This window comes from Galeopterus variegatus, unplaced genomic scaffold (genome assembly GCF_000696425.1).
Source record: "Galeopterus variegatus unplaced genomic scaffold, G_variegatus-3.0.2 Scaffold4813, whole genome shotgun sequence".
In the NCBI taxonomy this organism is placed as follows: Eukaryota; Metazoa; Chordata; class Mammalia; order Dermoptera; family Cynocephalidae; genus Galeopterus; species Galeopterus variegatus.
In genome coordinates, this window is record NW_007730924.1 from 133,076 (window position 1) to 145,656 (window position 12,581).

Genomic DNA, 12,581 nt, shown 5'->3' on the forward strand with positions numbered 1-12,581 from the left:
ATTTGTGATAAAAGACTTCTGTCCCAGAACATATGAAGTACTCTTTAGACTCAATAATGTCAAACAATCCAATTAAAAAATTGGCAAAAGATTTGAATAAACTTTTTGTCAAAAAAGATATGCAGTGGCAAATCAGCACATGAACAGTTGCTCATCATCATTAATCATTAGGAAATGCAAATTAAACCTCAATGAGATGCCACAACACACCTAGGATGTCTAAGATTAAAAAGACTGGCAGTATTCAGTGCTACTGAGGATTCAGGGAACTGAGCATCTCACGTGGCTGCTAGTGGGATGCAGAATGCTGCAGCAACTCTGGAGAACAGTGGGACAGTTTCTTATGAAGTTAAACATACATTTCTCATGTGACCCAGAAATCATTTCAGGTATGCCCAAGAAATGTGAAAAGATATGTCTGCACAAAGACCTGCCTTTCTGAAACTGGCAATAGCTCAATCCCCTTCCTCAGCTGGTGAATCAATAAATGAATTGTGATGCATTCATGCAAATGAATACTACTCAGCAATCAAAAGGAACGAAATATTAACCCCTGCGAAAACATGGGTGAATCAAAAGCAGTGTGCTACATGAAAGAAGCGAGACACAGCAGGCTGCAAGCATTCATGCAAATGAATACTACTCAGCAATCAAAAGGAACGAAATATTAACCCCTGCAAAAACATGGGTGAATCAAAAGCAGTGTGCTACATGAAAGAAGCGAGACACAGCAGGCTGCAAACGGTATGATTCCACTTATATGACTATATGGAAAAAGTGAATCTGGACAGAAAACAGACCAGTGGTTTCCCGTGGCTGGGAATGAGGAGAGGAGATTGACTGCAAGGAGCACAAAAGAACTGCTGTGGGAGGTAGAAAGATTCTGTATCTTGATTGTGCACCTGGTTAGGCAATTATTTCACTTTGTCAAAATTCATTTAACTGTACATTTTTAAAGGGCAGGTTTTATTGTGCATAAGTTATACCTCAGTAAATCTGGCTTTTAAAATATTTACTATGGAGAAAAATACATTGAAAAAATACATTTTAAGAAAAGGCACGCAGGACTTCTTCAAAGGGATGGTGAAGAGTCAGTTTGAGGGGCAGTGAATATTCCAGAACAGGAATTCTGGACTCAAGAGGTCAGGCCGGAGGCCTTAGGAGCCGTCCTCAGGGAGCCTCCGAGTGAGCATGGGACAGTGAGGCCCGAGCTCCAAGGAGGAGCCCTCACATCCACGGGAGGGAAGGAAGGGGAGCGATAAAGAAACTAAGACCCCCACCAGCCTAGGCAAAGCCAAGGAAGAGGACAATGGGCTTATTTTTTTAATAGATAGTATAGTACCAACGGTACAAAGTAGAAAAGAGTGAACAATGAAAAGTAAGTCTCCCTCTCACTTCTATCCACCAGCATCTGTTCTCCTTTCTAGAAGCTACCAGTGTTACCTGTTGTGTGTGTCCTTCCAGAAATATTCTATAATTCTCTACTGAACTTTGCTTTTTTGCAGTTATCAATATAGCTTTCATATTGTTCCACATCAGTGTATGTAGAGCTGCCTTAATTTTTTAAATAGGTGTGGAATTGTATGGATACACCAAAATTTATTTAGCCATCTGCAACTGATAGACATTTGGATTGTTTCTGATATATTTTGCTGTTATGAACAATGCTTCCATGAGTGCTTATATTAAAAAGTTATTTCTCATTTGTGTGAACATATCTGTTAGATTTTTAGGAAGGGAATTGCTGTGTCAAAGCGTATGTACATTTTTTTTCATATGGTTAACCCTGCCACTACCCTGCGTTTGCACCAAACTACCCTCCCACTAGCCATGCCTGACTATATACCTTCAGTGAATATACCTGTTCTCCCAAGACACACTAACGGCAGGTCCCCTATGATGCCCCACATGGGGCCAAGACCTACATGCATTATTCACTGTGTTTTTTTGCTTATCCTGTGCTCTGTGGTATAAAGATATTATTGAAAGTATCAAAAAGGCCTACGCGATACCCATAGGGTAATGCAAATATTCCAGAATCCAAAAAAAACCCTGAAATCCAAAATGTTTCTGATCCTAAACCTTTTAGATAAGGGATACTCAATCGGGAGGGGAAAATGGTGGGAGTTTTAATTTGCATCTGGAGGAGGGAATTTTTTGGAAGCAAGGAACACCAGGTCACAAGTGTCAGCTGCTTTAGTCCCTCCTCCAGTCCAGACAGCACCTCTGAGTGAATTAGTAAAAGTTACTCCTCCCCAAGACACTTGGCTGCCATCTGCTAGAAAACTGTAGTGACAACTACACCAATGAGTGGTGACTTTGAGGTAAAGAATACCCTGGAGTTGTGCAAAACACAGCCCACTCCACCACAGGTGGCCACCGGTGCTGCCGGCAGTTTTGAGAGTCCAGTGGTCTCTGGGTAGTCGCAGATTGCCTGGAATTCATGCAGTAAATTTTGTGTGGCAGATACACAATGGGAATTCACAGTGTTTGACAGGAGCACGAGAACGTCAGCTTGAGGGACAGCCAGAATAAATGGGAACTTCATTATCTGTGGATTATGCACTTGGAATTTAGGTCCCAGGCAACTCTGATATTAGTAATTTGGCCAGTATGCTCATTAAGCTCTTAAGGAAAGTGGGCCTAGTTAATGAATTAATAGAAGATGACATTTTACACAAAGAGCAAAAGCGAGACCAGGAAACACTGAGTTACGCAACATCATAATTTCTCGAGCAAATGTGATCACTGCCTCTCCCCTGCCAAACTGGGCAGGTCTAAGGAGAGCCTGCTTTGAGAGACATAGTGAGACCATTAAGATACACAGGCATTTTATATTCCATGCATTTTAAAGGGTTCCCATTTATATTCTTAAAACCTCAAATGGTTACACAGAAGTCAGCATTTAAAAATCTCTGGATCCATTTGTTTTCCATGTGAACATCTACCCACTTTCCTCTTTAAGAAACACATCTTGGCTGGCTGGTTAGTTCAGTTAGAGCACAGTGTTGTAACATCAAGGTCAAGGGTTTGGATTCCTGTACTGGCCAGCTGCCAAAAAGAAAGAAAGAAAGAAACTCATCTCACTGGAAAGAAACTCAGTCCTTTTCTCCTCCCCTGCCCCCCAACTAATCCCCCAAAAGGTGGCTCTCCCAGCTTCTATTACTGGTCCAGAGAAGTTGGTGAATATATTGGTAAGGATGTGCATTAACTAGGTAAGAACTAGCATTAACTAGTTATGGATGATGAAAAATTCTGGAGATGGATAGTGGTGATAATTGCACAGTAGCATGTGTGCACGTAATGCCGCTGATCTGTACACTTAAAAATGGTTAAAATGGTAAGTTTTACGTTATGTATATTTTATCATCATAATAAATTTTTTAAAAAGAACTAGCATTACTGAGTGCAAACCCTTCCCAGGTACTGTGCTTGGCACTCGGGTATACATTGCAATTTACCCTCCCGATAAACCAGGAGATATGGCAGTGTTATTTACCCAGGACCATCACCGTTTTAAAGATGAGAAGACTGAGGCTCATAAAAGTTAAATAACTTGCCAGAGCCCAGACAGCTAGAAGTGATGACTCCAGGATTTGACCCCAAGTCACTGTGACTCTGCAGCTCTGTATGCAAGACAACAAAATATGCAAGACAACAAAATAAAGGAAGTATTTTAGTTTAAGCCTGAATTCTGAAACACACTCACACAAGCCCCACCCAGCTTTTAATTATCAAAGCTGAGAACAGACAGAAGTCCAACAGAATCCCTGAGTGACAGCTGATTGTCTCCAGAAAATTCCCAAACTGCCTCCCTCTCTTAACCATCAGGCAGCATGACTCTGCCTTTCTGTTGGAGTCATGTTTGCTTCTTCCTGTACATTTAATTAGCTGATTGTCTCCAGAAAATTCCCAAACTGCCTCCCTCTCTTAACTATCAGGCAGCATGACTCTGCCTTTCTGTTGGAGTCATGTTTGCTTCTTCCTGTACATTTAATCATTGAAATGATGGCCACCAGACTCTTTGTAGCTTTTAGTACATATTTGGGTGTGGCCAGAAAGAAAAATTAACACAGAGAGCTGGGAGCTTGAGGGAGAAAGTTGTCATTTGTCTCAGATTAGGATTATTTGGCAAATCAGCAAATATTAAAACTGGAAAAGAAAGAAGATAGTGTGTATTGCACCTTATGGTTTTTTGAAGGAGAACTATCTGGGTTCCAGTCCTGGCTCCTCTGCTACCTCTTATGTGACTTTAGACAAATAAAATAATAATAATAATAGTGTGTGAGTAAAACCAATTTTTTTTTCGTTGAGCTGTATGCATTTATTGATTGCCTACTGTGTGCCAAGCGCCATCCTACACTCTGAGGATACAGTGATGAACAAAATAGACACGAAGCTAGCAAGGAGGGGTGGAGTAAGGCACTTAGCCTGTGCCCAAACAGAGGACATGAGGCGCCAGTGGTGGCTGCTGCTGCTGCTAGCTACTTCACATCTACAGTTTGGCCCCTGGGGACCCACTGAAACCTCGTCACTGCTTTGCAGGGGAACAACTATCTGGTTGTGGTCACCAGATTTTGTCACTTGGGCTGCACTAGATTGTTCTACATGCTAGGCCACAACAATGGGTGGTTGAGATTCTTCTGCAAAGACGAGGGGTCCCCAGCTTTCTATGAGAGGTGCTCTGGTTTCCTATGCCCACCTGGACCTTACTGTGGTTGCCAGGTGTGTCTTGCTGACTGGGAAGCCCCTTACCTGAGTATTGGAAATGTGGTTCATTCATACACATGGAGAGGAGGATATGAGCAACTGCAGGGAGCACATATAGACTTTCACCCTTGGACCTCTGAGGAAATGCCTGCAGGCGGCCTACCAGGTCTTGCTGGGGAGCTGCCCAGCAGAGTGTTAGGGGGAAGGCTCTGAATTCAGACCCCTGGGCTCAAATCATGCACCTCTCCTTACCTCCTGTCAACCTAAAATAAGAGAGAGTGGCTCTCAAGATAAATGAATTTATTCAGGAATGAGCAGGGGATTATAATCTGGAATGCGCATGCAATCGTAGATTACAGGCACATCCGAGGAGGTTAGGGCAAGGAGAAGCTTTGAAAGGCAAAGGGAGTTTACCTAAGCTGTCCTGAAATGACGTTCATTAGCCATGGAGTCTCGATGCAGGACGTGGCAGCTACTCATCGGTAACACTGACTGTTGTTGGGGAGATGTCTTGATAGAAGCATCTTATCTGGAATTGCTTGTGCTGTCAGTGAATTCTGGTAATAGTTCTTATCACAGGCAAACGTGCAAAAGGACTTTCAGAGAGTCCTTGTAATTAATAGTTCTTATCTCAGACATACAAGGGCACTTCAAAAAATTCATGGAAAGATTCATGTTATCTTTTAATTCTATTTTTTCACAAAGTTTTTGAAGTACCCTTATACAAGCATGAGACCCCCTTCCCCATGATCTCCCAGCTCTGCTTTAGTCTGGGTCTGACATAAGTGACTCCATCTTGGTATCAGCAGCTTTCATACTCCAAGCTGTGTGACCTTGGTCAGGGGAACTGACCTTCCTGAGCTTCATTTTTCTCATCTTACAAAGAGGGAAATTATAGCACCTACTTCATGGAGTTGTTATGAGGCAAGGAGATGTGATAAACCATGTACGTGTAGGTATTGAACACACTTAATATAGCACAATGCGTCAGCTGTTGTTGTCAGTGCTTCATAATTATTGATTCATTTCATGCTTGCTGGCTTAGTCCGTTTTCTGTTGCTTATAACAGAATATCTGAAACTGGGTAATTTTTAAAGAAACACAGCACCTACTTCATGGAGTTGTTATGAGGCAAGGAGATGTGATAAACCATGTACGTGTATGTATTGAACACACTTAATATAGCACAATGCATCAGCTGTTGTTGTCAGTGCTTCATAATTATTGATTCATTTCATGCTTGCTGCCTTAGTCCGTTTTCTGTTGCTTATAACAGAATATCTGAAACTGGGTAATTTTTAAAGAAACAATTTATTTCTTACAGTTGTGGAGGCTGGGAAGTCCAAGGTCAAGGCACATCTGGTGAGGGCCTTCTTCTTGGTGGGGAGTCTCTACAGAGTCCATGGCACACATGGTATCACATAACAAGGGCTGGGCAAGAGCATTTCTATGTGCTCACTTGCTTTCCTTATAAAGCCACCAGTTTACTCCCTGATACCATGTTAAACCATTAACTCATTAATCTATGAATGGATTCATCCATTCATGAAGGTATAGTCCTCGTGATCTGATCACCTCTTAAAGGCCATATTGGGGATTAAGCTCCAACATGAGCCTTGGGGACATTTGAACCATAGCACTTGCAGAAGCCCAGAGAGCTAGGGACTATTACTACCCCATTTTGCAGCCCCGAGAGGCAGTACTTCCCGAAAGGCACACAGCTAGTAAGTTGGGGGGCTGGGATTTGAATCTGGCTCCAGAGCCATCCTGTTAGCCTGCGCTGTACTTTCTATCTCAAAAGTTCCACATGGGGCCCACATAAAATAAATGCTCTACAGACATAAGGAATCCCAGATGTACCTACCTGTGTTCTTGATGTGTGTTATATTATGCATTTCCAGTGAAAAACTGATTTCTACCACAGGAACTCTCACTCTTATTCTCTGGATATTACATTTCCTGGGCTGATGTTTTAAAGCAACTTTATTGAAGTATCATTTACAATGCACAAAATTTACCCATTTTAGGTGTATAATTCAATGATTTTTATTAAATTTACCTATCGGTACAACCACCACCATAGTCCAGTTTTAGAACATTCCCATCACCCCAACAAGATCCCTTATACCTGTTTACAGTTAATTCTCATTTCCTCTCCCTGTCCCAGGCAACCACCAATCTACTATCTGTCTCTATAAATTTGCCTTTTTTGGACATTTCATATAAATGGAATTATACAATATGTAGTCTTTTGTATCTGACTTATTTTACTGCATAACTTTTTTGAGGTCATCCATGTTGTAGCATGTATTAGTACTTACTACATTTTATGGCCAAATAATGTGCCATTGTATGGCTATACCACATTTTGTTTATCCATTTATCTGTTGAGGGACATTTGGGTGGTTTTCACTTTTTGGCTATTGTAAATAGTGCTGCTGTGAACATGTGCATGCAAGACCTGGGGCTGACTTTGAAACACAGAGGTGAGCCACATCAGTAACCCTCTTCTCTCTTTCCCTCTCCTCTTCTCAGAACCAGGCAGCGGGCAAGTGTTCGTGACTTCGGAGAACCAGCTGGTGTACTACCCCAGCATCACTTACGCCATCATCGGCAGCTCCGTCATCTTTGTGCTGGTGGTGGCCCTGCTGGCGCTGGTCTTGCACCACCAGCGAAAGCGCAACAACCTCATGACGCTGCCAGTGCACCGACTGCAGCACCCTGTGCTGCTCTCCCGCCTGGTGGTCCTGGACCACCCCCACCACTGCAACGTCACCTACAATGTCAACAACGGCATCCAGTACGTGGCCAGCCAGGCCGAGCAGAACGCCTCGGATGTAGGCTCCCCACCCTCCTACTCAGAGGCCCTGCTGGACCAAAGGTGTGTGCTGGATGGAAGAGACTGGGGGAGGGAGGTCATCTAATGGCAGAGGGGAATATGTGCACACACCTGGGTCACTAGGTCTTGTCAATAGCAACATATGACATTTACTGAGTCCTTGCAGAATGCTCCACGTGTATCATCTCATTAAGTCCTCTCAACGACCCACTGAGGGTCTATATTTGCTGACCCACTGAGAGTCTATATTTCTATAAATAATAAATATAGTTCTATATTTGCCTTGATTTTACAGTTGAGGAGACTAAGGCTCTGGGTGTTAAGTTACTTATCTGAGGACATATAGTTAGGATGCTCCTCCTTGGTAATGCCACACTGGCACACATTCAGGCCACTGAGTAGCTACCGCAGAACCGTGCCCCGGACACATGAGAGGTTTGATTAATATTTGTTGAGTGAACAGATGCATGAATGAGTGAATGGATAAGAAAAGATATGTCCCTCAACTTTGCTTGGCTTTATCTATGAAACAAAGAGGGTGGAATAGAGTATTCCTAAGCTTTTGTAAACAGTAGAACTCTCATTAATGGAATTGTACAAGAAATCCCAATATATACAGCCAAAAAGCAGAGTTCGGTAGCTGAAGTGGGTGGTGGACCTAAATGCTGCTAGGCATCCCTCTTCCCGCAAGCCCGGGACTTGCTGTGTATGGCACTAGGCATTTTGCAGACCATGTTCCTGGGATGACTGGGCTTCCCCTGGGACCCTCTCCTGGGGAAGCTCTTGTAATGTTTAATCTTTGTTTTCTCTCCTCATAGAAGGTAAACAGAGCTTCAGGGGTCAGGGGGAGGGGGTGGTGCTTAAGGTTCTTTTTGCAAACACGTCTAAGAATACAGGACCTCACTCACCTAATAAAGTTCTCAGTCCTAACCTCTTCATTTTCACCATCCAGTGTAGAGTATGGTTGAAATCGCCAAATCTGGAGGTAGAATGCCTAGGTTCAAATCCCAGCAGAGCTGCTTCCTAGCTATTTGTGATCCTGGGCAAGCCATTTAATGTTCCTGTCCGTCAGTTTCTTCACCAATACAATGGGCATGAAAGTGATGCCTACTTCATAGCATTCTTGCAAGCATTAAATAAGGTAATGCACGTCAGGCACAAGGCACAGTGCCTGATGACTCACAGTAAGCCTTCGAAGAGTAAATGAGAGCTAAAAAATAAAATGGGCTGAAGTTGGCTTTGGGTCCACATGGCCTGCCTTGTCCTGATTCTGATGTGTTCTCTCTCCATTGCACTGCTGCCCTAACCCGCTTTCTCCATTGCAGACCCGCGTGGTACGACCTTCCTCCACCGCCCTACTCTTCCGACACGGAGTCTCTGAACCAAGCCGACCTGCCCCCTTACCGCTCACGGTCGGGGAGTGCCGACAGCGCCAGCTCCCAGGCAGCCAGCAGCCTCCTGAGTGTGGAAGACGCTGGCCACAGCCCAAGGCAGACCAGGGACTCTGTGCCCAGCCAGGGCACTGAAGAAGTATAAAATCCGGTTATTCCAAAGTCCATATGGGTTAATCTGCTCTGACTTGCTACCATTCTAACAACGTGTGCTCATGGGGAGCTCCCGAAGCCCCTTTAACGGTATCTCAAGTTGCAGTTTCGGGTGTCAGCTGTCTCTCCATTTCTCTCCTCCCCCAGATTTCAGGGATGTTCTTGGGAGGGCAACCTGGCATATTTCTGGCCTGTCAGTTGACATGAACTGTTGTGCATCTTTCCTGCGAGGTCACTCTTCCTCTGGGGCCCGGGCTCACAACCTCACGCTCCACATCATTCCTGTGTTAGTGTTGGAATCCCTTTGAGTAGGAGTCATAAATTTTCAGGCAGCAGAATAAAACAGTGTTTGAGTAGTCTGTGAGGAAGCAGTGTTTCTGTGCCTTGTTGGCTCTTCAGAAGGGCAGAAGACCCTGGACTAAGTTCTCTCTGCTGGCTGCTATCTTATAGCTCCATCTGGGGTTTAGGTTGGATGATCCTACCAGGAGGCCATCCCTGGGTGGCCACCCTGAAAAGAATCCAGATGGTCATCAAAACCTGCCTTGCACTATTCTATTCATTGCTCAGTTCAGAGGGGCAGTAGCCGAAGAAGGCTTTGAACATGAGCAACACGCTTCAGCAGTCAGCAGTGTCATTGTGGTTTTGTGAAGGACTCTGAAACCATCTACCCTGGATAGATTCTGGCTTTAATATTTTGCCCCAGAATCCTCATTTTGAGAGCTTTCTCAGCAGTGTATATCATCAGTCTCATCCCAGAATAGGCTGGGAGCCCCTGCCGTAAGTTTACCAAGTTCTCAGTTCCTAAAATGCGGGCTGCCAAGAGCCTAGGTCAGCCTCGGCTCCACTGCCTCGTCCCTGGTTTCTGGTCGTCACCCTCCTACCTGACCTACCTGTAGCCAAGGAATGAGGACCCAATTTGAGTTGGCCAAAAATCTGATCTGGCCATTTGTCCCTGTAAACCACACTCAGCCTGTCTTGCTTATGCATGCAGCGTCAACACTAGTCTCCTAAGTTCTCTGAGCACATGGAAGTCTATTTTACCTGTGCGTTTGGACTTGAGGACACTGGTTTCTAACACACGTGAGAGCCATATTCAATACCTCCTGTGAGAGCTCCTGGCTGCCTGCAGTGCACATGCTCCTGTCTCCAAGGTCCCAGTACCGGTTCCCCTAGATAGAGTTAGGGTTAGTTTCAGACCTCTCCTAACGTCCTAGTAGTTTGTCCTCTGAAATACAGGGGCAGTAGACAATTTGGAGTCAAGATTTTCCATTTGGATTTTTTTTTTAATCTTTTAGAAATGCATTTGAAACAGTGTGTTTGTTTTTTCCCTTCTAGTTAAGGGACTATTTATATGTGTATAGGAAAGCTGTCTCTTTTTTTTTTTTTTCCTTTTGTGAGGTCCAAAGAAAGATGCAAAAGGAGATCACGCCTTTGCCCCGCTGATCCCTGTGATAACAAGTCACTCCAGACTAACCTGTGTGCCAGGCATCTGTGCGTTGTTGCACTTTGAAATTATTTATCGAGTTCTTGAAGGATGCAGAAAGAGGGACTCAGCTCTCCCTCTGTTCCTAGTTTCTGTTTGTGTTAGTTTTCTTCTTTCTCTGTGCCCAGCCAGCCACAGGGCCCACGCCCCGAGGGAATAATGGGTAAAAACTTAGGCGTCATTTGGCAAAAAACCACACTGACTGAGGGACAAAACTGGAACCAGGTGGAGCCACTCGGGCAGCTGTCACCCATTCAAGGCTTCCTTCCACAGCCGAAGCACTTTTCAGTAACCTGTTTGATGCTAATTAAAACGAAGCCTGCAGGAAGTGGGGATGAAGTGGCATTCAATGATCCTGTTCTGTAGACTTTTATTTCTTTTTTTAACCAAATTCAAAGTGTGTTACAGGAAAGTCAGCCATTTGGTGTTTTGTTGTTTTTTAGGGGTTTTTTTTTGGTTTTTTTTTTTTAGCAAAGGAAAGGAATCCAAGTCACTTGTATCTTTCATTTTAAAAATAGCATATGAGTTATTTTCTGAGTAATCCAAGAAAGAAGGAACTTTTGATGGTAGCCAGAGTGTGTTAGGAACTCTGGCTGAACATTTCATCTCCTATTAGTCAGAAGGGCTTTATTTCTCCCTTTGATGGGCCCCTGCTTCGTTCTGGTGCTTTGGAAGTTGTTTAGAGGAAAGGATTCTAATTTTAATTAATTGTGCAGTGAGTTAATCTCAATGCACTTTTCTGCTTCCAGGCATCTTAGGAAAAACAAATGGTTTTAGTAGATAAGGGGAGCCTATTAATGTTTTTTAAAACAAACACAGGGACATTTTTATTATAGATTTGATTTTTTTAATGAATGTTTTTTAAAATATCTAAATAGGACACCAGAGCTGAGGGGTTTTTCCCCCCTACTCAAGATGGCAAATCCGTGGCCAGAAATATTTTTTAACTCATTCCAACCAGGATGTTTTTAATACATTGCCTAAATCTACTCTAACCAGAAAAACGATCTCTGCTCTCTTTTCTCAAATGAGATCAGTGTTTTATTTTAGCATTAAAATAGTTTCACTGTGATTGTTAGCTTATTGCCTGACTCTCCCTCTACCTTGAAATTGACATTTTAAAAAAATGCAACTAAGTGGTTAATAAATAGTGTGTGATGTTCCAAGTTCATGTAAACTGGAAAGGCTGTGTGCGGTTGTTTTTTGTTTTGGGGTTAGGCTTGTTTTTTTTGTTTTTTAATTTTTATACATTCAAATAAACTTGCAGTTTCATTCTTTCTATTGGTGTGAATGGTTCTTGACCCACTTTTCTCCCCTATAGCAATATAAAGAGTTGACAGTTATTTCTTTCATAATTTCTGCAATGAATGTATACCATAATAAAATGAGAAAAAAAAGAATATATTGGTTGGACCTCAAAATGTAATGGACGCTTAAGGATCACAGCTGGTACAATCAGAATACAGAGATGAGGTTGTGGATGCCAATCAGTGTTATGGGCCCTGGGACGTGAGTTTGGAAGATGGGTGGGTGCTAGTCCCTTTGCTACAGCATTGTTTGAGAGAAAAGGGCAAGAGGCTGTGACAATTGTAACAGATTCTGACCACATATTCGGGGGCACACTATAGCTCTTGCACAGGTATCCTGGTAATTAGTTTTAAACCACAGATGGCTCAAATTGGCCTCACCGATTGGAATGTACTTATGCTCTTTTAAGTCTAGTTTTGGAGCTGCATGTTGACTAATGCAGCGGGGACAGTTGCATGGGAGTCAGGATGCCCAGTAGACCACCACCACAACCCATGAACAGGAGAGGTAACTCCAGCCTTGGCCAGAATTGAAACCCACATGGAAATCCAAGTGCAGGACCCGTAGAACCAAGATGCAGATCCTGTGTTGGTCCCCAGCTCTCAAAAAGAAAACTAGACTACCAGACAGGGGTATCCCTAGTATATACTATGTCATTTCCTGCCCCAAGTGGTCTAGAGTAGATCTTCCCAAGCAT

At 43.3% G+C, this 12,581-nt stretch overlaps 1 protein-coding gene across 1 annotated transcript in view; it reads left to right on the top strand.

Moving 5' to 3' along the window:
- Nucleotides 1-11,857, top strand: part of LDLRAD3 (low density lipoprotein receptor class A domain containing 3) — a gene marked incomplete at its 5' end in the record, with an annotated part of 141,197 nt that extends 129,340 nt beyond the window's left edge. Inside the window, 2 exons of the mRNA XM_008588419.1 lie at nucleotides 7,246-7,591; nucleotides 8,875-11,857. Of these exons, the coding sequence (XP_008586641.1) occupies nucleotides 7,246-7,591; nucleotides 8,875-9,085 (557 nt within the window). The remainder of the gene's footprint in view (nucleotides 1-7,245; nucleotides 7,592-8,874) is intronic.
- Between the last annotated feature and the right edge of the window lie 724 nt (nucleotides 11,858-12,581).